Raw genomic sequence first — 25,943 nt, forward strand, 5'->3', positions numbered from 1 at the left:
GCTTTCTCTGAATATAGAAGCACATATATTTAAATACATATCTTTTCTAATATATAAATGGAAGCATGCCTTGAATGCCCCTCTGTACCTTGCCTTTTTTTCACAGAACAATATAGCTTGGAGGTCTTTCCATATCAACATATGGGGAGATACCTCATTTCTTTTTGTTAATTACAGTCCTATGATTTATTTAACTGGGCTACATATGAATCTTTAGGTTTCAGTGGTTAACATTCCTTTTTGATTACAAACATTTGGGTGATGAGTATTGTTCTGGTTTGCTAATGCTGCCTTTATGCAAAATACCAGAAATGGATTGGCTTTTATAAAGGGGGTTTATTTGGTTACAAAGTTACAGTCTTAAGGCCATAAAGTGTCCAAGCTAAGGCTTAAACAATAGGATACATTCCCTGGGAAAAGGCCATTGGCATCTGGAAAACCACTGTTATCTGGGAAGACCCATTATTGGTGTCTGCTTGCTCCCAGGTTGCATTTCAAAATGGTGTTCTCCAAAATGTCAGCTTTCAATGGCTGTCTTCCAAATGTCTGTCTTAGCTGCAGCTCCTCTTCAAAATGTCATTCTTAGCTGCTCTGAGGTCCTTCTGTCTGTAAACTCCTTTATACGACTCCAGTGATCCAAATAACATCCACCCTGAATGGGTAGGGTAACACCTCCATGATAATGCACTTTTCCATTTATTGTGTTAGGCATTTGTGGGCTATCCAGGGATTTGCATCCTTATTGCCAGGGAAATTCTCTTGTACTATATCTTTGCTATTTTATTCCTTTTTGTTTTTTTCTGGACTCTATTTTCTGGAATTCCTACATGGTCAAATGTTGGAACTTCTGGATTGATATTTATTCTCACATTTTCGTTCTCTGTCTTTGGATTGTTCTTTATGGGATATTTCCTCAATTTTATCTTTTAATTCTATTAATAGATCTTTCTCATTCTTTGTTCTATTTTCATCACATGCTATTTTTGTTTTATGTATACAATGACCTCTTTAATTTCACTGTAGACCCTATTTAAAGTTAACCTTTTATGGTTCTCTGAATTCTTGTAGTTTTGTTCAAGAAACAGAAACCTCTTTTTCTGTTCCTCTATCTTGGCCTCATTTATATCAAAGGCTTTCTTTCAGATGCCTAATGAGCTGGGCTGTTCAGTAGCATTCAAACAGAAGTCCTGACATGCTGGGGTCCTGGGAATTTGCCTATGTGGGGCTTGGTGACTGGCAGACTTGCTGTAGGGTGACTGGGTGGGTGGAAACCATTGTACTGTCTTCTCCACTAGATCACAATGAAATTCTGCAAAATCCCCAGTGCTCTATCCCCAGTGCTCTATCTCCCAGGAACCTGTTGGGGCTAAACCCACCATACATTTCCCTCATTTCCTGGTCACCATTAAAAATACAAGCCTGGAAAGACATCATCAATGTGGCAACGTAAGACATCTACTAAAAATCTCTCCTCAGATATTCAGTAATAAAAAGGAAAAATTTCACTTGATAAGAACTCTAGAGGAAGGTAATGACTGGAAAAGGATTCCACAAATGTGGAACTGAATAAAGAGAAAAATATCAGGTAGGAAACTTGCATTTCAGATTGGCTGGGTCTCCTCCCTCCCCCTCACTTGGAACCCACCTCCACCAGTGACACAGACCATAAATCTCTCACAGCAGTAACATAATAATCCCCATGTATATCCAGACATAGAAACCCAAGTCCACAGAGATCCAGCACAAGCCACAAGCCACTGAGGAGTGTGGAGTATCAACGGGCACCAAGGAGGAGCTTCTAAAATGGAGGAATAGGGAAGGAATGGCAGAAACTACTTCTTTCCCCAAAACAAGAAGTGGCCAGGCAGAAACTTTTTGAATCAATTGTTTGGGGACCCAGGGGTCAGGGAAGGATATTTCAACACCCTGGTCAGTGCGGGGCAAAGAGATTGAGAAAAGGAGGGAAGAGACTGCAATTCCAGCCACGGCTCTGGGTGCCCATCTGCCACCCTCAAGGGAAGCAGCAGTGTGCAGCCCAATCCTTGACTAGGGGGTGGGTGCAAACTGGGGCAGTTGTGGGAGCCCTCTGGGCCAAGTAAAGAGGGGACATAGCCCAACACTGAGCCAGATATTGGCTGGCAAAATGAGAAAACAAGACTCCTGCAGTTTCAGCCCTGCCTGGTCATGGGCTACTGGGCTCCAAAGAGCACCATCTGCTTGGCAGGCCAGAAAGTAGAGAGGGAAAAAGCAAGACTTTTTGAAGTCTCTCCAGACCCCATTCCAGGATCTATTAGAGCTGGTCTAAATCACCTGCATGGGTTCCTGGCCCTGTTTGTGCTGGGAAATACTGACAATCCAACAGTCAAAGAAGTGCCCTAATAAAAACCTAAGCAACAATTAAATCCTAGACAAGAGGGAGAAATTGAACTTCAGAATATACCCATAAAGATAATCAGATGACCACATATCAGCAAAAAATCACAAGGCACATAAAAGATGGGAAGATATGGACCAGTCAAAGGAACAAATTAAAAAGTCCAAGGAGAAACATAATTTGGAGCAACTAATCAAAGACATTCAAACAACTCCACTAAATCAATTCAAGAAGATGAAGGAAAATATGCATAAAGAGATAAAAGATATTAAGAAGATACTAAATGAGTATAAAGAAGAATTTGAAAGAATACATAGAAAATAACAGACCTTATAGAAATAAAAGACACTGTAGATAAAATTTAAAATATTCTAGAGACATACAGCAGCAGATCTGAAGAGGCAGAAGAAATGATCAGTGAGCTAGAAGACAGAGCAACTGAATTCAAAATGACAAAAGAACAAATAGAGGAAAAAAATGGAAAAATTTGAGCAGGGTCTCAGGGAAATGATTAACAGCATGAAGCACACAAACATACGCATCATAGGTGTCCCAGAAAGAGAAAGGAAGGAAAATGGGCCGGGAAGGATACTTGAGGAAATAATGGCTGAAAATTTCCCAACCCTTATAAAAGAAAAAAACGTGCAAATCAAAGAACTCTAATGTACCCTAAACAGATTAAATCCGAATAGACCCACTCCAAGACACATATTAATCAGATTGTCAAATGTAAAAGAGAAGGAGAAAATTCTGAAAGCAGTTAGAGGAAAGCATTTCAGCACATACAAGGGAAGCCAAATAAGATTAAGTACCATTTCTCATCGACACTATGGAGGTGAGAAGGCAGTGGGACAATATATTTAAGATACTGAAAGAGAAAAATTGCCAGCCAAGAATTCTCTATCTAGCAAAGCTATCCTTCAAAAATGAGGGAGGTAAAATATTTACAGATAAACAGAAGCTGAAAGTTATTAACAAGAGACCTGCCCTACAAGAAATACTAAAGGGAGTTCTGCTGGCTGAAAAGAAAAGACAGAAGAGAGGGGTTTAAAGGAGGGTACAGAAATTAAGACTATTAGTAAGGATAACTAACAGGATAAAAAGAGAGAAAAAATAGATCTGACAAATAAAAGCCAAAGGATAAAATTCTTGAAGTAAATACTGCCTTTACAGTAATAACATTGAAAGTTAATGGATTAAACTCCCCAATCAAAAGACACAGATTGACAGAATGGATAAAAAAATATGATCCATCTATATGCTGTTTACAAGAGACTCATTTTAGATGAAAGATACAAAAAGGTTGAAAGTGAAAGGATGGAAAAAAGATATTCCAGGCAAGCAGTAACCAACCAACCAACCAAACAAAAAAGCTGGGGTAGCTATACTAATATCAGACAAAATAGACTTTAAATACAAAAATGTTTTAAGAGACAAAGAAGGACACTATGTATTAATAAAAGAGGCAATTCGTCAAGAAGAAATAACATCATAAATATTTATGCACCTAATCAAGGTGCCCCAAAGTACATGAAGCAAACACTGGCAAAACTGAAGGGAGTAATAGATGTCTCTACAATAACAGTGGGAGACTTTAACACATCACTCTCTTCAACAGATAGAAGATCTAAACAGAAGATCAATAAAGAAGCAGAGAACCTAAATAACATGATAAATGAACTAGATCTAACAGACATAAATAAAACATTGCACCCCAAAACAGCATGATATATATTCTTCTCAAGTGATCATGGAACATTCTCCAGGAAAGAACACATGCTGGGGCACAAAACGGGTCTTAATAAATTTAAAAAGATTGAAATTATTCAAAGAACTTTCTCTGATTATAATGGAGCAAAGCTGGAAATCAATAACAACCAGAGAAGGTGGAAATTTTACAAATATATTGTATTAGGGTTCTCTAGGGAAGTAACCAATAAGAGATATCTGTAAATATAAGATTTTATACAAGTGTCTCATGCAACTGTGGGGATGCATGGGTCCAAATTCTGTAGGGCAGGCAGCAAACTGGCAACTCCAATGAAGATGTTGGATGAACTGCCCAGGAGATGCTGGCTAGCCGAAGAAGAAGTGAAGGTTCTCTCTCCTCCCCCTTAAAAATCTTCAACTGATTGGATTAAATCCAGCTGATTGAATTCTCTCATTGTGGAAGACACACCCTTCATTGATGTAATTAGCCACAGATGTGGTTAATTGGCTGATGATTTAATAAACCAGCCTTTTGGTTTAATAACCAGCCACAAATGTCCTGGAGTAATGGTTAAGCCAGTGCTTGCTTGACCAGACACCTGGGCACCATCACCTGGCCAAGCTGACACATAAACCTAACCATCACACATACGGAGGTTAAACAACCTGGTCTTAAACAATCCATGGATCAAAGAAGAAATTACAAGAGAAATCAGGAAATATCTTGAGATGAATGAAAATGAGAACACAACAAATGAAAACTTATGGGATGCAGCAAAGGCAGTACTGAGGGGGAAATTTATAGCCCTAAGCACCTACATTAAAAAGGAAGAAAGAGATAAACAGTGGGGAGAGAGGATCTAAGATGGCAGCATAGAGAGGAGTGGAAGCTAAGTAGTCCCCCTGGAACAACTAAAAAAAAACAGAAACAACAAGTAAATAATCCGGAATAACTGCAGGGGAACAAACATGACCGTCCACTCATCATACACCAACCTGAATTGGGAGGAATGCCCAAGATCACAGGATAAAATCTGTAAGTAAAAACTGAAGATCCAAATTGGAAGACCCCTCCCTCACAGACTGAGCTACAAAGCCTCGTGGTGCCAGAGAGAAGTTCTCTCTTGGCAAGCGAATATAGCTCAGCTGAGCTCCAAATGGGGTTTTAATTAGCAAGTGTGAACTGCTCCCTATGAGGTACAAATCCCCAACAAGTAGACATAGGCTTTGGGTGACAACTGACCTTGGAGAGCTGGAGGGTCGCCTCAGACTAGCTCTGTTCCTTTTTTGACTCAGTGGAGAAAGCCTCAGCCATTTTCAGTTCCCAGTTCTGTGACCCAGACAAGGGTTCAGCACAGGCAGAGAGAGACCAATGAAATACTAATGACCTCCCCCTAGGGCATCTATCTTCTCTAAGAGGAAAGGGGTGGGGCCCAGCTCTACTACCTGCCTTTCATTCAGAACTTACATCAGTCAAGAATTATAGGCTAACAGGTGCCACCTGCTGGGCAGAAAAGCACAGTGACCAGAGACATCAGAGGGTGTACCAATTTTCTAAGACACACCCTCAGGGAAACTGGATACTGAATATTTCTTCCTTCTGGGACCTTAGCCCATTCCGGTCTGGGGAGGCCTGATTGGGGTAACCAGGGAAACCATGCCTAGACAACAGAAAACTACAGCCTACACCAAGAAAAATGAGGTTATGGCCCGGTCAGGGGAACAAACTTGCACTTCGACTGTGATGCAGGAATTGAAAGAAATAACAATAACTGAATTCAAAAAGTTTAGGGAAGATATGGCAAAAGAGATGAAGTGTATAATGAAAACACAGGACATACATAAGGTAGAAATTGAAAGTTCAAGAAACCAACTGGTGGAATCTAAGGAAATGAAAGGCACAACACAAAAGATGAAAGACACAATGGAAACTTACAACAGCAGATCTCAAGAGGCAGAGGAAAACACTCAGGAACTGGAGAACAAGGCACCTGAAAGCCTACACACAAAAGAAAAGATAGAGAAAAGAATGGAAAAATATAAGCAACGTCTCCAGGAACTTAAAGACAAAACGAAAAGCAAGAATTTACATGTCATTGGTGTCCCAGAAGGAGAAGAGAAGGGAAAAGGGGCAGAAGCAATAGTAGAGGAAATAATCAATGAAAATTTCCCATCTCTTATGAAAGACATAAAATTACGGATCCAAGAAGTGCAGCGTACCACAAACAGAATAGATCTGAATAGGCCTATGCCAAGACACTTAATAATCAGATTATCAAACATCAAAGATAAAGAGAGAATCCTGAAAGCAGCAAGAGAGAAATGATCTATCACATACAAAGGAAGCTTGATAAGACTATGTGCAGATTTCTCAATAGAAACCATGGAGGCAAGAAGGAAGTGGGATGATATATTTAAGATACTGAAAGAGAAAAACCACCAACCAAGAATCGTATATCCAGCAAAACTATCCTTCAGATATGAGGGAAAGCTTAAAATATTCTCTGACAAACAGATAATGACTGAGTTTGTGAACAAGAAACCTGTTCTACAGGAACACTAAAGGAAGCACTGCAGACAGAAAGGAAAAGACAGGAGTTAGAGGTTTGGAAAACAGTTTTGGGAGATAATAGCACAGCAATGTAAATACACTGAACAAAGATGACTGTGAATATGGTTGAAAGAGGAAGGCTGGGATCATGTGGGACACCAGAACAAAAGACAAAGGATAAAGACTGGGACTGTGTAACTCAGGGAAACCTAGGGTGCTCAACGATTGTAATAAAAGGTACAAATATGTTTTTACATGAGGTAGAAAAAATGAATGTCAACATTGCAAGGTGTTAAAATAGGGTGGGATTGGGAAGAAAATACAATCAATGCAAACTAGAGGCTAGAATTAACAGAAACATTGTATTATGTTTCCTTTAATGTAACAAAAGCAATATACCAAAGCTAAATGCATATTGGGGGGGGGGTAGGGGAAGGGTATGGGACTCCTGGCATTGGTGATGTTGTCTGACTCTTTATTCTACTTTAGGTTAATGCTATCTTTCCTTTTGTCACCTTCTAGCTATCAAGTTTTTTGTTTGTTTGTTTGTTTTCTCTCTTTCTCTTGCCTTTTTCTTTTGCCTCTCTGCCTTCTTTGATTCTTCCTCCGTCTTTGTGGAAGAAATGTCCTTATATAGAGAGTGGCGATGGTGCTCAATACATAAATACGTGACTATACGGGGAATCAATGATTGTTTACTTAGGATGGAATGTATAGTATTTGAACAAAACCATCTTAAAAGAAATGGGTTGATGAAGAAACCTTGAGGGCACAATATTGAGTGAAATAAGACAGACACATAAAGGCAAATATTGCAGGGTCTCACTGATATGAACTAACTGTAATATGTAAACTCATAGACATGAAATATAAGTTACCAGGATATAGAATGAGGCTAAAGAATGGGGAGCAGTTGCTTATTATGAGCAGAATGTTCAACTAGGGTGAACTTAAATATTTGGAAGTGGACAGGGGTGATGGTAGCATGTAATGAGAATAACTAACAGTGCTAAAAGGTGTGTGAAGGTGGTGGAAAGGGTAAGCTCAGAGTCACGCATGTCACCAGAAGGAAAGTTGGAGGTTAAAAGATGGGAATGTATAAAACAGTGAATCTTGTGGTGGACAATGTCTGTGATTAACTATACAAATATTAGAAATCTCTCTCACCAACTAGAACAAATGTATGTCACTATAACTAGAGGTTAATAATAGAGAGGCATATAGGGAAAAAATATATACCTATTGCAAACTAGGTACTACAGTTAGTAGTATTTTAGCATTCTTTCATCAACAGTAACAAATGTACTATACCAAAACTATGAACCAATAATGGGGGGGTGGGGCATGGTTAGGGGTATCGGAGGATGTGAGTTTCCTTTTTTTTTGTCTTTGTTTCTTTTCTGGAGTAGTGAAAATGTTCTAAAAATTGAAAAAAAAATAATTGTGTTGATGGATGCACAGCTGTATGGTGGTGGCGTGGGCAATTGATTGTACACTTTGGATCTTTGGATAGTTGTATGGTATCTGAACAATCTCAATAAAAAAAATTAAAAAAAAGGAAGAAAGAGCTAAAACCAAAGACCTAACAGAATAACTGGAGAAATTAGAGAAAGTACAACAAACTAATCCCAAAGGAAGCAGAAGGAAAGAAGTAACAAAGATTGGACCAGAAATAAATGAAATGGAGAACAAAAAATACAATAGAGAGAATCAATAAAACCAAGTTTGTTCTTTGAGAAGAACTATAAAATTTATAAACCCTTATCTAGACTGACAAAGACAAAAAGAGAGAAGATGTAAATACATAAAATCAGAAAATGAAAGGGGGGTCACCACCACAGACCCAAAAGAAATAAAAAAGATCATAAGAGGATACGGTGAACAACTGTAGGTCAACAAACTAGACAACTTAGATGAAATGGACACATTTCTAGAAACACAAAAACAACTTACACTTACTCAAGAAGAAATTGAAGACCTAAAGAAACCAATTAAAAGAAAAGAGATTGAATCAGTCATCAAAAATCTCCCAAAGAAGAAAAGCCCAGGACCAGGTGGCTTCACAGGTGAATTTTACCAAGTATTCCCCCCAAAATTAATACCAATCCTGCTCAAACTCTTTCAAAAAATTGAAGTAAAGGGAACACTATCTAACTCATTCTCTGAAGCCAACACCACCCTTATACCAAAGCCTGATAAAGATATTACAAGAAAAGAAAATTACAGACTAATCTCTCCAATGAATATAGATGCAAAAATCTTAACAAAATACTTAAAAATTGAATCCAACAGAACATTAAAAGAATTATACACCACTACCAAGTGGGGTTTATTACAGGCACGCAAGGGTAGTTCAACACAAGAAAATCAATCAATGTAATACACCAGATTTACAAATAGAAAGGGAAAAATCACATGATCATCTCAATTGATGCCATAAAAGCATTCAACAAAATTCATCATCCTTTCTTGATAAAAACACTTTGAAAGGTAGGAATTGAAGGAAATTTCCTCAACATGAGAAAGGGTATATATGAAAAACCCACAGCTAACATCATACTCAATAGTGAGAGACTGAACACTTTCCCTCTAAGATCGGGAGCAAGACAAGTATGCCCCCTGTCACCACTGTTATTCAAAATTGTGCTAGAAGTTCTAGCTAAAGCAATTAGTCAAGAAAAATAAATAAAAGGTATCAAAATTGACAAGGAAGAAGTAAAACTTTCACTATTTGCAGACCATATGCTCCTATATCTAGAACTTCCCAAGAAAAAGTATGACAAAGCCACTAGAGCTAATAAACAAGTTCAGCAAAGCGGTATATACAAGAGCAACATGCAAAAATCAGAAGTGTTTCTATACACTAGTAATGAGCTATCCAAGGAAGTAATCAAGAAAAAAAATCCATTTACAATAACAACTAAAAGAATCAAATATCTAGGAATAAATTTATCAAAGGATACAAAGGACCTGTACACAGAAAACTACAAAACACTGCTAAAAGAAATCAAAGAACTAAATAAGTGGAAAAACATTCCATGTTCATGGATTGGAAGGCTAAATGTTGTTAAGATGTCAATTCTACCCAAATTGATCTACAGATTCAATGCAATACCAATTAAATTTCCAACAGTCTGCTTTGCAGAAAAAAGCTAGTTATCAAAATTATTTGGGAGGGCTCGTGCTTCCTAACTTTATAGCATATTATAAAGTCACAGTGGTCAAAAGTGTGATACTGTCATAAAGACAGACAAATTGATCATTGGAATCAAATTGAGAGCTCTTAAATAGACCCTCAGATCTATGGCCAACTGATTTTTGACAAGGCTCCCAAGTCTCCCAACAGGGACAGAACACTCTGTTCAATAAATACTATTGGAAGAACTGGATATCCATATCCAAAAGAATGATAGAGGATCCCTAGCTACACCTTATACAAAAATTAAATCAAAATGGACCAAAGAAATATAAGAGCCAGGACCATAAAAATCCTAGAAGAAAATGTAGGGAAGCATCTTCAAGATCTTGTGGTAGGCAGCGGTTTTTTAGACTTTATACTGAAAACACAAGCAATGAAAGAAAAAATAGATAAATGGACCTCCTCAAAATTAAATACTTGTGTTCTTCAAAGGACTTTGTCAGGAAAGTGAAAAGCAACCTACTCAATAAGAGAAAATATTTGGAAATCACATATCCAATAAGGGTTTAATAACCAGAATATATAAAGAAATCCTACAACTCAACAACAAAAAGACAAACAACCCAGTTATAAAATGGGTAAAAGACTTGAATAGAAACTTTTCCAAAAAGGATATACAAATGGCTAAAAGTACATGAAAAAAATGCCCAACATCACTAGCAAATCAAAACCACAATGAGATATTATTTCACACCTACTAGAATGGCTGCTACAAGTGTTGGAGAGGATGTGGAGAAATATGAACACCTATTCACTGCTAGTGGGAATGCAAAGTGGTACAGCCACTGTGAAAGATGGTTTGGTGGTTTCTCAGTAAGCTAAGTATATAGTTGCCCCAACCTAGCAATCCCGCTACTCATTATATACCCAGAACTGAAACCAGGGACACGAACAGATATTTACACACTGATGTTCATAAGGGCATTATTCACAATTGCCAAAAGATGGAAACAATCCAAGTGTCCATCAGCAGATGAATGAAAAAATAAAATGTTGTGTATACCTACAATGGAATCTTATTCAGCAGTAAGAAGGAATCAAGTTCTGAAACATGCAACAACGTACATGAAACTTGAAGACAGTATTTTGAGTGAAATAAGTCAGACACAAAAGGACAAATATTGTATGATCTCACTAATATGAACTAATTATATTTAAACTCATAGACACAAAATATAGGATATAGGTTACTAGAAGATAGAATGAGGCTAGAGAATGGGGAGCAGTTTAATACGTGCAGAATTTTTAATTAGTTCTAATTTAATCATTTGGAAGTGGATAGAAGTGACAGTAGTTCGTTATTGTGAATATAATTAACAGTGTTGAATTGTGGGTGAATGTGGTAGAAAGGGGAAGTTTGGGGTCATATATATGTCAACAGAAGGAAAGCTGCATGTTAAAACATGGGAAGGTATAACATAGTGAATCTTGTGGTAGACAATGACTGTGATTAACAATACAAATATAAAAAAGTTCTTTCATGAACTAGAACAAATGTATGACTCTCTTACAAGGAGTCAATAATAGAGTGGTATATGGGAAAAATATACCTATTGCAAACTATGGACTATAGTTAGTAATATCTTCATATTCTTTCATTAACAGTAACAAATGTACCACATCAATACTAGGAGTCAATAATGGGGGGGATAAAGGGTATGGGATGTTTTGTGTTTTCTTTTTTATTTTAATTTCTTTTTTTAGAGTAATGCAGATTTCTAAGTTTGATCATGGTGATGAATTCACAACTATGTAATGATACTGTGAGCCACTGATTGTATACTTTGGATGGATTGTATGGTATGTGACTGTGTCTTGATTAAATTGCATTCATATATATATATAAAAGCCTGTTTTATTTTTCCAATCTTCCCTTCTCTGAACGCTCCTTCCCATAAACATATAAAGGAGATTAAAGCTCTCTTAATCCTGCCCCACCTCCAACGTTCTCATTCCAATAAATGGTTTCACCAGTTGCTCAATCCTGAAGAAAAGAAATGTCTATAATAGTTTTCTCTTTTGCACTTCCCACAATTCTCTTACACATGCATTTGAATACACATATTCACACCAACATCCCTCTTCAATCTACAAATCCTCTTCTTTCTCTTGCCTAAATATCTTCGAAGTCATCCATCCATTTCTTTTCATCTGTATTGTACAGTCTCATAAATCTTACCTGTACTAACACAGCCTCCTAACTGGCTTCCTCATCTATTCTATCCATCCATTCTCCAGAGAGAAGTCACGGGATCTTCAAAGAAATCCAATCTGCCTGAGTCATTCCCTGAATTAAAAATTTTCATGTCTCCTGTTTCCTTTATGATTAAGGTCAAAGTCCTTGGCATGGATGGCTACTCGGCCTGCGGTTGATCCCTCTCAACCCTCATCCCCAACATGCCCCTGGGCTTCTTATCACCACCATCACCCCATGCTCTCACGGCCAGAGGCCAGAGGCCTTCACTCTTGCTGTCCTCTCTCTCTGGAAGGTTTGTTCTATTCCCTCACCTATCTAAACCTCCTCCTCATCCTTCAGATCTGAATTGTTAGGTCATCAACTGGTCAATCTTCAGGGAAGGCAGCAGTGGGAAAAGGACCAAATTCAGGTCTGGGCCCCGAACAGACCTAGGCCTGCCTGGGAAGATGACCTGGAGTCTTTCTTCTCATAATGCTATTTCTTTGGACACTATTATGATAAATGTGGGATGTCATGCCCTAAGATTTGGTTTACTATAAAATTCATGAACTTTGGGACTACATCATATCCAGACTGAAAGAGCTGTGACTGGCACCCAGACTTAGTGAGACCGGGACAATATAAAAGACCTGCTGGAAACCAAGTCTGTTGTTTCTGTGTGTCTAGATGACCCCCACATGCCTTGGATTTTGTCTACAGTAACCCTACCTGCCCTATGTGGGTGAGGGGTTAAAGAAGTGCTGTATGTGGCAGCTGCTGGGCCTCCCATTAATATAAAGACGCTGTGTGTGCTGTGTGTCCTGTCAAGTATCATTGTTGAAAGCTCAGTAAACCTCATAATTGATTAAAGTCTGTTGTATCTTATGAATTTGACCACCCTGAACCTGTGACCATGAAAGATGGCATTAGAGAAGCCTCCCCTAATTCTCCAGACACAATTATATCCTGTTACCTCTTACAACACATATCACACTTTCAAATATTTACTCAACGTCCATCTGCCCTGAAAGATGTCAGTTTCAAGAGGACAGAGCTGCCTTGTTTTTAAGTGCATTCTTTGGGCCTAACACAGAACCTGGAATGCTGTAGGCCCTTGATACTAGTTTGTTAATTGGGAATAAATGTAGTCTATTTCATCAGAGTGCCTAGCATATTATCTTAATCTGAAGCACACTCAATAAATCTTCACTGTTGCCACAGAGAGCACTGATACCCTGAAGAAGGAAGGGTATCTCCAAAGGACCAGCTATTGGGGTAAAAATTATGCAGGCAAGTACACCTGTGTACATAATTAGACGAGTGTTGGTCAACAGATCAGCAAAGAGAAGTGTGTTTAAGGTAATGACGTTAAACAGAAAACCATAACCATGTGAGGCTCTCAGTCATAAAGTCCTTTCTCAAATTTGAAAGTCATTAATATCCACTCCATAAAGTTGAAACATCTCTAAATTTTAAGTAGGCTCCTTATAAGCTATACATTCACCATAACTGGGCGGGGGGGGGGGCAAATAGGGGGACGGGCACTGCTCTAAATGCTTGGAAATAATTTTTAATTTAATAATGTAAGTATAAACTTGCTTAAACAAATGAAATAATCTGTACTGTCTGAAAACTATCCTCACTGCTTCCACAAATCATTAGATGAAAACTGTCACATCATTTCAAAGACCTAGAAATGCATAAATGAGACAAAAATGAAGAATATAAATCTCTTACTTGCTACCCATCCAGGTACCACACATTTTGTCTTCACCGGAATTATCTTTCTTTTCAAAGCAATGGTCTGAAAAAGGAAAAAGTCATAAATTCTGATTATAAAACACTGAAAGGAAAGAGACTAGCAAATATGCAAGGTTATCCTTGACACAGATGGTTCTGAATCCCCTAAGACCATCAAAGTGGGTATCCAGAGAGGAGCTGGGCCCTAAGCCCTCAGAAAGGGGCAAAAGAAAAGGAGCGAATGAGCAGAGGAAGGAAAAATAGGAGGAGGAAGCAGTGGCATAACCACCAGTACCACCAACTTGTCTTCCATATATGATACTGAACCAGGGACCATGCCTAGGGGTAAGCGGACGCAGACTCAGACCATGGGAAGCTTATAAGCCAAGACAGATATGAAGAAAAGTGTAGCCACTAGAGAGTCAAGACTCATGGAGGGTCAACCTCAGGATGAAGAGGGCAGGGCTCAGAAAGAAGTGATATCACTGGAGAAACTACTTGAGGAGAGAGGCATGAGAAATAGCTGGTTTGGTCAATTCCAGGTATTCTGAACACTTATGCAAGAGATGACAAAGAAGTGGGCAGAAATCTAAATGGGAAAGGATGGGGACCTAACACTGCCCTTATCTGTGTGACTTTGGGCTTGTCTTTCACCATGGAAACCCAAAGAATGAGGCAATTCTCTAACAAATGCACCTGCTTGCATGAGAACACTGGATTGCCCTGGGACTCATTTAATGCAGTGTCCAAGTATGAGTGGGGATAAATGAGGTTAGCCATGCAGAGAGGAGAAACCAAGAAATGAAAGGTGAGGTAGTTACCTTTATAATCCTGGTTGGTGGTATTTAAACAGTCCTTACTGACACATTTAAAGTTCAGGGTTCCCATGAAGAGCTGCTGACCTACCAGGGCAAAGATGCTGAGGCAAAAGAGGGTCAGGATCATCACGTCAACAAGCTTCTTCACAGAGCGTAGCAAAGCCCCCACAATGACCTTCAGACCTGAGAAAGAAGACATGTGTGTGGAGAACATTGCCTCCCCTCCCCCTCCCCCACACATGGACATAGGCAAGTAGCAGGGAGGGAGGAACCTCAGTCTCAGGAGCTGTCAGATTGCAGGCTAGAATTGGAAATTGGCCTGGCCTAGAATTCTGAGGCTCTGAGTTCTAGTTTCAACTCTGTCCTCTGGAAGCTGTATGTCATCAAAATGGTCAACCACTCTTGGACTCAGCCTCATCTTTCTTGCCCTATGACTGCTACACGGTTGTCTGGAGAGCAAGTGAGAAGACTTTGAGTGGAAATATGCTATACTGACATATGTAACTCTGATGACAATTTTAAAGGCAGCTCCACTGCTGGGGCCCCATGTAGCATTAAGGCCCAAGTGAGCCCACACTAGAGAATGAGCTAGACCCCTACTTAGTTTTTAGCACATACTGCCTACCATCAAGGTGCATAAATTGCCATGAGACATAGATAAATTGGAAGGGAGAGGGCAAGAAAGGGAAGCTTTGTCTAGACCCAAATAATGAGGATCTCCCAGGGAGAAAAACTTAATTTACCAGTTACAATGTTTTTTGTTTTTTGTTTTTAATTCATTTAAGAACTATTGGCTAAGCACCTGCTATGTCCACAGTGTGCTGTTAGGCTGCCAAAGTCACACATGAAAAGCATAACCTTCTGGTAAACGTTTAATAATCAACTCTCTGTGGGGTTAATTATAAAAGATGTGCAGCATTTACAGGTTTCCCTGTTTAATGAACTCTGTGGTAAAGGCCACTCCTCCCTCTCTCCCCTGATGGCCCATTTCAAGCTACCAACAAAAAGTTGGGAAAAGATGTCCACAATCATCTTAGGAGCCAGAACAAGCCAGTTTCAGCACAGTGCTGAGCCACAGTCTCTTGTCTCAAGCTAAGGGAGAAACCCCCAGACATAAATTGTAATATATGAGATGACATTAAATGTCAAAATTTCAATTGATTGGTATGGACCATGAATATTAGACTTGAAGGTAGAGGAGATAAAAACACTAGGCAGATAAAAACAAGGGAGGCCAAGTCTGCGTAGGATGAGCCCTGAGAAGTAAGGCTTCCCATGAAGTGGGAAGACAAATGGAGAGGAGCCTTGAAGCCAAGTGGGGACATTCACTAAGTCTCCAATTGCAGCCAAACCAGAGGTTACTACAACCTCAGACAGGCCAGATTTTAATTTATAATAAGTCTTCTTTGAGTATTCTCCAAAGAGAGAAGGTTTACATGATGGTTATGATTTCCAAATAATTACATTGTTCCATAAAAGACTTTACCTCACACCCTTACTTCCAAAAAAGCATCCAGGGTTCCCAAAACATGCCTTAGATGTCCTGAATATCCTTGGGGATGAAGAAGGAGCCACTGAAATTTAGTGATGGCCTTAACATGTATCTGATCTATATAAAATATGCAGAAAGTTCCTAAATTCATCCGGGAAAGTGGGGCCTTACTCGGAAAGAGGGAAAAAAGAAAGAAGAGGAACAAATCCTACATAAATACTGCCAGTTTCTTTACCACTGTGCAGTTACTTTTCTGGAGTTTCAAAAAATAACTCTCTGCCTTTGTTTGAAAGGATCAAAATTGCCTGAAGTTTCAATATTGAAGCTATATGTATATGTATACATATGTATATGTATGTATATGTAATATATATGTATAGTTTAAGTCTATATATTAGTAGAACCAAATAATTCCCATGGCTTTTCACGGATTGCCAAAGCCACTGACGGAAGAGAACAGAAGGGGAGGGAAAAAGATGGGAGGGTGGAGTGGATTTCAGAGAAGGAAGATTTTTTTTTAAAAGAGAGGAAATGGGAAAGAAAGGTGAGGGGCTTGCCATACTAGCATCATTTTTGATAAACTGCAATACATATTCACAACCCACCCCTGGCTTCATCCTGATTCATAGGACTAAAGCACCTTCTTCACCTGGCTTCCAGAAGACCACCTTTGGTTTTTCTCTACTTCACTGGTGGCTTCTGCTTGTCTCCTTGGCAGGTTTCTCCTCTTCTCCCTTCCCCTTTAATGCTGGAGTGATCTGGGGCTCAGTCCTCAGTCCTCTTCTGTTCTCCCTCTACACTCCCTTTCCTGGTGATCTCATCAGGTTTCAGGGCTTTAAATACCATCTATAGGCCCATGATTTCCAAATTGGTGTCTGCAGCCCAGATCACTCCCTAGAACTTGAGACTCACATATTTAATTGCCAGCTTGACACTTTCATTATATAGCTAACAACAATCTCAAACTCAAAATGTCTGAAACTAACTTCAAAACAGCCCCCAAATCTGTTCCGCTCATAGCACCCCTCTCCCCCTGTCTTAGTTAATGATGACTTCATCTTTCCAGGCACTCAGGCCCAAAACCTTGGAGTTATCCTCAACTCCTCCCTTTTTCTCATACCACATATATAATCAACCTATCAGGAAATACTATTGTCTCTACCTTCAAATTGTGTGCAGAATCCAACCACTTTCTACCAACTCCACTACCACTACCCACTCTGAGGCTACTACCATCATCTTTTGCTTGGATTACGGCAGTGGTCTTCCATGTCAGTTTGGGTTCTCTGAGAAGCAGACACACAGAGAGGGATAGATGTGCAAGAAATTTGGTGGGGGGGTGGAGTGCCTGTGAAGGATAAAAGGGATGGAGCAGGAGTAGGCCAGGAAGACTTCAGACTGCATTGCAGGTCTGACACCTGGGAAAGGAGAGAGGGAAGGAAACAGAATTGGGTAAGAGTATAGACTATAGTGCAGGTGTGACAATCAGCCATATTGATGGGGAGCCCCTAAGCCAAAGTTTCCCATTAGAAGAGTCCTGCATCCTACAGAAATGAGACCTGTCCCAGTGCCCTCACATGCATGGGAAGTGTGGCCTTGGCATGGACATGAATCCAATAGTGGATCTACAGTGGTAACAGCTGGGGTCATCAGTCAACAATGCTCCTGGCAGCAGAAGATTGAGTAGCACATTCCCATATGTGATGGTTAAATTCATGTGTCAGCTTGGCTAGGATAGGGTGTCCAGTTATTTGGTCAAGCAAGCACTGGCCTGATTATTACTGTGAGGATATTTTGTGGATTTAAATAATCAGTAACATGATTGCATCTATGGATGCCTGCATCTACAATCAACACAGGAGATTGTCTTCAACAATGAGAGAAGTCTTATTCAATCAGTTGAAGGCAGACAGAAAGAAGAATTTCCATTTGTACTTCAGCCAGCCAGCCTCTCCTGATAAATTCATTGGAAACCTTCATCAGAGTTCCCAGCTTGTGACCTGTCCTATGGAATTCAGACTTACCAATCCCCACAGTCATGTGAGCCAATTCTTATAAAAAATCTCTTAAAACACACACACACACACACACACACACACATGTTGGTTCTATTGGTTCTGTTTCCCTGGAAAACCCTAATACACCATGGCAGCCACCATGCCTCCACCTACCTTTGCTTCCCTACATTCCATCTTCTGGCTCCTCTGCTTAAAGCCCTTGCATGTCTCCCATTTCTCTCACAGTAAAGCCCAAGTCCTTTCAGTGCCTACAAGCCTCCCCTTCACCTCTGTGATCTCACTTTCACCAGCTGGGTCCTCGCTCCCTCTGCTCTAGCCCCACCTGCATCCTATTCCTTGGTCTTTGCACCTAATATCTATGCCTAGGATATTCTTCCCCATAAATCTCTTGCATAACTTCCTCACTGCCTTCACATCTTTGCTCACATCTTATCTTCTCAATGACACCTATCATGACCACCCTACTGAAAATTACAACCTGCTTCCCCAGACCCCTGGGATTTCCAATACCCCTTGCATTGTCTACTTTTTCTTTTTCTTTACCATGGCACATATAACTTTCTAATATGCTAAAAACTTACATATTTATTATAGTTATTGCTTAATGATCATCTCCCCACTCCCAACTAGAATGTAACATCCACGAGATAGGGATCTTTGTCTGTTGGCACAAGTGGTCCATAGACATCTGTTAAATAATCAAATAAATGAGTAGTGAAGTAGTTCGTTTTTTGATTCACACAATGACATTTTGAAAAATTTAAATATAGAACAACATTATTTCCAGCTAAGAGCTAGCGTTGAACGTTAGAGTGCCTTACCTGAAATTACTGAAATTGCTTTCAAAGCTCTGAACACTCGGAAGGTACGCAGGGATGACAGATTGATGCTCATGGTTGGTGAAAATGATGCACACCTACAAGACAAAGCACAGGGAAACCCTGGACTTGCTCAATCCTGTGGGCTGTGCTGCACATCTCAACAAAGACTACAAGAAGTGTGTCCTGGGGCCTGTATCCACCAAGATGAAATCCATGGCCTCACCTTCCAGCCTCACCTTCAGGATCTAGCAATATCAGTCTCCATGGCTATGGACCATGGATTGCACAGGAGCCTTAATTCTTATATTTGGACATTGAAAGAGGACTCCTTGAAATAAATCATGCAGTTGCAGCTACACTGATGTATAACAGAAATCAATCCAAATATTATTGACTGGCTACTACCATATGGCAGCCTGGCACTACACTGCTTCCCAATAACCAAGAGCACACAACCATTGAAACTTCAAATGTAAAACTCTGAAATTAATAGGACCTACTTCAACAGGATTTTGTGAACATTAGAGAAGAAAATATATGCAAAGTGCTTAGCAAAATGCCTGGCACAACTACGTAATGTTAAGTTTAGTATTGTGCTGACCATGGGCTGTTAAATATGCTTTCCCCTCTTTTCGGAAGGCTCTTCTCATTTTTTATCTTGCTGACTTTGTCTCATAATTCAGATGCTAAAGTGATAACCTTCAACCCTTATCTCACTTCACACACAATAATTAATTCAAAGCAAACCATGGACTTAACCATAAGAACCCAAATAATAAAATTTCTAGAAGAAAACATGAGAAAAACTCTCTGTGACTTATCAGTAGCAAAAGATTTTTTAGACTCCTAGGTTCTTCCTACTGGCAGCCCAATACATGCATAATCCCTATCCTAGCACTCACCATACCATATTGTAATTGTAATGATTTGTCTGTCTTCCCTTTTGGATTGTGAGCTTTAAGAAGGTGAGAACCATCATTGTTTGCTTGCTTGTTTTGTGGTTACAAGCCCTGTATCTTGCACAGGCCAGTGTTTGGTGAGTGGACGGCTGGAATGAGAGCATGAGTGTGGCCTAGAAATGGATTTGAGCCTGAAGCCACTGCATGGCACAAAACTGGCTTCATGCTATTGTTCAAGATCAACCAACTCTGCCCTCAGAGCCGTAGGCATCATTAGGCCACACTCAGCCACTCAACATGGATCCACACAGAGACCTGATGGAAGCAAAGAGACTTCTTTTCCACCCCAATCTCTTCAATAAAAATCTTTAACATTCTTACGCTGTTGCAATGACAATGGAGTCCAGCCAGTTCCATGGATCTCGAAGAAAAGAAAACTCATCCAGAATAAAACCTCTTGCCAATATTTTTATCAAAGCTTCAGAAATATAAATCCCAGTAAAGACATACCTACAAAGCAAATCATTGAGAACAAGAAAGAGCATAAGTGACATGGAAAGCAAAAAGTCCCAACTGTCTTAACTGATCTTGAAGATATTTTACTCCATTTCATTGTGACAGTTAATATTCTAGTCTTCAGCAAACCAGAGTTCAGAAAGCTCCTCAGGCATGTCCTGATATTTAGAATGTCTGAGAAACAGGCTCATCCAAAAAGTTGTAACGCTGGGTTGTCAACGTCTAGCTTTATGGTCATATACTTGAGAGTAGTTTCGGCACAGGAGAGCACCCTAGGACTAGGGATTGTAGCCTGTTACCACCATTCTAGAGTGATCACTCTGATGTACAGAAGGGGATGATGGCAAAGGAACAATGAAGAGAGTTAATGACAGGTCAAAAAACTGGGTCTTTCCATGTTTTCCCATTAGTTCTGTATGTCATAGTCTGTCCTCTAATTACTTTATTTGCCTTCTGTCCCCTCTCCTCTTAAACAAACAAACAGAAAACACTACAATGGAAACACAATACCCTGTCTCTCTTGCTTTAATCCCAAGCAGTAAAAAAATGCTGGCTTTGCATAGACATGCATACATACATACAAACATACGTATATTCACACATACACATACACACACACTCTGGTTCCACTTCTGAGACAGAAATAATCTAGTCAGTCAAATAACCTGCTGGTTCAGAGTGAAAGAAGTGGATGTTTTCAGGTAGAATATCCAGCCATTATTAGTTCTTAAAGCTAAAGAACCAAAGTCGCGGGAACTTAAAAAACTCCAAAGCAGCCAAATGGCAGTGATGAAGCTGCCATAAGCATGAGCTGCTTTCTGCTTCAGCCATCTTCTGAGTTGCTCACCTTTTAGGTGACAAATGAACAAACACATCAGATTAAATAATGTGTGCTCTGAAATATCATCTTTTAAACTCAGGTATAATTTTTAAAGTTATAGGTAACGTAAAAAGGCTATAATTGCACATTTGTGAGACTTTTGCAAGCTTTCATCTGGATCTCAAGCAAATGAGACAGGCAGCCCCTGATTGTCATTTCTGCCCAACCATTTCCCATCCCCACCATTCTCCCTATTCCATCTGAAGCCTGGTCAATGGTGGGACAGGCCACACCAAGATGATATCTGATAAAGAGAAGAGACCTGAACATCAGCAGAAAGCAGGGCTTGGGAGCTTGGTGAGAGGATGACCCCAGCCCACCATGCAAATCAGCCCCTCTGTCAAATTTAAGCATATTTAGGGTATCTAGTCAGGACCATGAGCGATATCCGGGTGGGTTAACAGAACCTCATCACCTCATCCTAGGGACTTTTGCATTTATTCTATAAGCACTATTAACTTAGAATTGATTTCCCCATTTAAACGCTTCCTAACCAAACAAAACTGAAGAAATACTACCCCCATGGGCCCGAACACTCAGCTGCATGCTTCCTTTCATGAGGACATTTTCAACAGCCTTCTTCCACTCCCACATTCATGCATCCACTGCCCATCCAAATGCAGGCAGAGGAGAGCAGCAGCTTTCCCCAACCCTTCCTACAGCCTAAACAAGAGTTCTTTTGGATCTCTGCCTTATGGATCTTTTAGTAATGAAAATGGCATTAGAGCAAGTTAGCTTCCAGTTGGGCTACTGCTTCTCTTAGTGGGGAGAGAGGACTCATTACATCTTGGGCCACAAGTGCTGGGCAGGACAAATCACTGCTGTGGGAACAATGCCCTCTCCTGGATCTGTCTCCTTCACAATACCTGCTCTGTTGACCACAAGCCATCCAGGGAAGCTTCTGAAAGCAATGAGCAGCAGACCCTGCCTTCTCAATTTGCCTCTCACAGCGAACAGCCACCTCTTCAGAGGGGAGCTAATTTTCCCCATTGAGGCTGCCATGATGGTTTCTATTCCCAGAGGTGTCATGTGCCCTCTCCAAGGAACAGCCCCTGAGTGGGCTGGCCTTTGTCAGATTCCAAATACCACCCGGCAACAGAGAGGGATCCACTCTTTAAAGCCCACACCCAGGAAAGGAGAGAGCTCTCCAGGGGCAAATGGACCTGTTCAAAACTTGTGGTCAGAGAGAAAGAGAGAGAGAGAGAGAGCACTTTCCAAATTCTGACCTCTAAACCAGGTCCCAGAAACCCATGAAGCCAAACAAAAGACAAGAGATGTAGTTTAAGATTTAGAGAATACTTCTAGGAAGATGATAGAGTGAGTGAAAGAGGTCTCCCAAATTCCCATTTTAAAAATCTGTGGAACCAGAGCAACTAAAGAGACAATGACAATTAAAGGCAATATACAGTCCTGGCCAGGATCTAAGGGAAGGAAAAGACTCAAAAGGACATTATTGAGGCATATGAAAAAAAATTGAAATATAGACTGCAAGCTTTATTTCAATGTTAAATTTCTTGAACTTGATAACTACACTTAAGGTGGATACATAAATGTATATCTTTGTTCTTTGTAAGTGGCAGTATTAGGTGTTCAAGGAGTATGATATATACAACTGACATTCAAGTATTCAGAAAAAGGATTGCTAAATAGATATTCGGGCAGGCAGAAAGACAGTTTGTGGGGCTTGGAGCTATGTACCCCAGAAAAACATGTTCTTAAATTTCATCCATTCCTGTGGATGTGAACTCATTGTAAATAGGATCTTTTGATGAGGTTACTTCAGTTAAGGTATGGTCTAACTGAATCAGGATGGCTCTTAATTTTATTGCTGGAATCCTTTAAAAGCAGAGTGAAATTCAGACACATAGAGAGAAAGTCATGGGAAGCGGCTGGAAGTCAGTGGACCCCAGAGAAGCCCAGTCAGGCTGCCATGTGCATTGTCATGTGACAGAAAAGCCAAAGACCAAGGATTGCCAGTAGCCCCAGAATGCCACAGTCTTCTGGGAGAAAGCATTGTCTTTATGACACCTTGATTTTGGACTTCTAGCCTCAAAACTGTGAGCCAGTGAAACATTGTTTAAGACAATCTATTGCATGGTATTTGTCCTAGCAGCCAGGAAACTAAAACAGAAAGACAAATAGATGACTGGATAGATAGCTGGGTTGATAGACTGATGAATAGATAGAAAGATACGGCAAATGTGGCAAAATGTTAAAATTGGCGGATCTTGGTATCTGGGGAGGTGAGTGTATGATGGAGTTCTCTGTATGGGGCTCATGTTATTTTTGTAACTGTCCTGTAAGTCTGAAAGTATTTCAAAATTAAAAGTTTAAAATTTAAAAAGAATCTGTGGAAACAGTTGAAAATAACAATATTTTCTAAAGAGGCTGTTCCAGTTTGCTAATGCTGCTGGAAATGTAAAATACCAGAAATGGATTGGCTTTTATAAAGGGAGTTTATTTGGTTACAAAGTTACAGTATTAAGGCCATAAAGCATCCCAGGTAAGGCATCAACAATAGGGTACCTTCACTGGAGGAAGGCCATTAGCAGCCAGAAAACCTCTTAGCTGGGAAGGCAGGTGGCTTGTGTCTCCTTGCTCCCAGGTTGCATTTCAAAATGGCATTCTCCAAAATGTAAGCATCAGGTTTCAACAGCCATCTTCAAAATGACTCTCTAAACTGCAGCAGCAAGCTCCTGTCTGAGTTCTTATAGAGCTCAGGTAAACTAATTAAGACCCATGCTGAATGGGCAGGGCCACACTTCCATGTAGGTAATATAATCAAAGGTATTACCCACAGTTGGGTGGGGTCAAATCTCCATGGAAACAACCTAATCCAAATATTCCAACCTAATCAACACTAATACATCTGCCCCCAGAAGACTGCATTAAAGAACATGGCATTTTGGGGGACATAATACATCTAAACCAGCACAGAGGCATAATGGAAAACAAGCACCTCCAGACTCTAGTAGGAGGTCTCCAGGGATCATCAAACTAGATTTCTCTGAATTATTCACCCTCACTCACACTGCCCTTCATTCCAGGCTTGATTACATGGTCTATTCCCTGATCAGATCCTCCAAGACTTGAAAATTCTTAGTCCTACTACATGCTGGAGGCACAAGGTGCCTCTAGCCAGCTCTGACTGCCACCCCTCCAGGATGAGGGGTTTTCTTACCTGTGTGCCTGAATGTGAATGGATTAAACTCCCCGATTAAAAGATATAGATTGGCAGAATGGATTAAAAAACATGAACCATCAATATGCTGTTTACAAGAGACTCATCTTAGACCCAGCAACACAAAAAGATTGAAAGTGAAATGATGGAAAAAAATAATCCATGCAAACTACAGCCAAAAGAAAGCAGGTGTAGTAATAATAATCTCAGATAAATAGACTTTAAACGCAAAGATGTCATAAGAGACAAAGAAAGACACTATATACTAATAAAAGGGGCAATTCACCAAGAAGAAATAACAATCATAATCCGATCAAGGTGCTCCAAAGTACATGAGACAAGCATTGGCAAAACTGAAGGAAACAATAGATGTTTCCACAATAATCGTGGAAGATTTCAATATACCATTCTCTTCTACAGATAGATCAACAAGACAGAGGACCAATAGGAAATTGAAAACCTAAACAATGTGATAAATGAATTAGATTTAACAGATAGATTGAGAGCATTACATCCCATATTATCAGGATATACATTCTTCTCTAGTGTTCATGGAACTTTTTCCAGGATAGATCATATGCTGGGGCATAAATTAAGCCTCAATAAATTTAAAAAGATTGAAATTATTCAAAGCATATTCTCTGACCACAATGGAATTCAATTAGAAGTCAATAACCATCAAAGATCTACAACATTCACACATATCTGGAGATTAAACAATACACTCCTAAACAATCAGTGGATCAAAGAAGAAATTGCAAGAGAAATTGCTAAATATCTAGAGACAAATGAAAATGAGAACACAACATATCAAAACTTATGGGATGCAGCAAAGGTGGTATTGAGGGGGAAATTTATAACTCTAAATGCATACATTAAAAAGGAAGAAAGAGCTAAAATCAAAGAATTAATGGAACAACTGAAGAAGATAGAAAATGATCAGCAAACTAATCCTAAAGCAAGTAGAAGAAAGAAATAACAAGGATTAAAGCAGAAATAAATGATATGGAGAACAAAAAAAAAAAAAAATAGGGAGAAAAAATAAAACCAAAGGTGGTTCTTTGAGAAGATCCACAAATTTGACAAACCCTTAGCTAGTCTGACAAGTCAAAAAGAGAGAAGACCCAAATAAGCAAAATAATGAATGAGAGGGGGGCATTACTATGGATGCTGAAGAAATTTTAAAAATCATAAGAGGATACTATGAACAACTCTACACCAACAAACCAGACAACTTAGAGGAAATGGATAATTTCCTGGAAACACATTAAAAACCTTGACTGACCAGAGAAGAAATAGAAGACCCCAACAGACCAATCACAAGAGATCCAATCAGTCATCAAAAAGCTTCCTACAAATAAAAGCCCAGGGCGAGATGGCTTCATGGGGAAATTTTACCAAACTTTCCAAAAGAACTGACACCATTCCTACTCAAACTCTTTAAAAAAAATTGAAGAAAATGGAACACTACCTAACTCGTTTTATGAAGCCAACATCATTCTAATACCAAAACCAGATAAAGATGCTACACAAAAGGAAAACTACAGGTCTATCTCCCTAATGAATAT

General features: G+C 39.5%; 1 protein-coding gene across 1 annotated transcript in view; it reads right to left on the reverse strand.

Moving 5' to 3' along the window:
• Nucleotides 1–25,943, reverse strand: part of SCN11A (sodium voltage-gated channel alpha subunit 11) — a 129,792-nt gene that overhangs the window by 82,876 nt on the left and 20,973 nt on the right. The window contains exons 4-7 of the mRNA XM_037828765.1: nucleotides 20,180–20,308; nucleotides 18,900–18,994; nucleotides 14,572–14,751; nucleotides 13,748–13,814 (exon numbers count right to left, since the gene is read on the reverse strand). Of these exons, the coding sequence (XP_037684693.1) occupies nucleotides 13,748–13,814; nucleotides 14,572–14,751; nucleotides 18,900–18,994; nucleotides 20,180–20,308 (471 nt within the window). The remainder of the gene's footprint in view (nucleotides 1–13,747; nucleotides 13,815–14,571; nucleotides 14,752–18,899; nucleotides 18,995–20,179; nucleotides 20,309–25,943) is intronic.

Source organism: Choloepus didactylus, chromosome 1 (assembly GCF_015220235.1).
Source record: "Choloepus didactylus isolate mChoDid1 chromosome 1, mChoDid1.pri, whole genome shotgun sequence".
Classification (NCBI taxonomy): domain Eukaryota; kingdom Metazoa; phylum Chordata; class Mammalia; order Pilosa; family Megalonychidae; genus Choloepus; species Choloepus didactylus.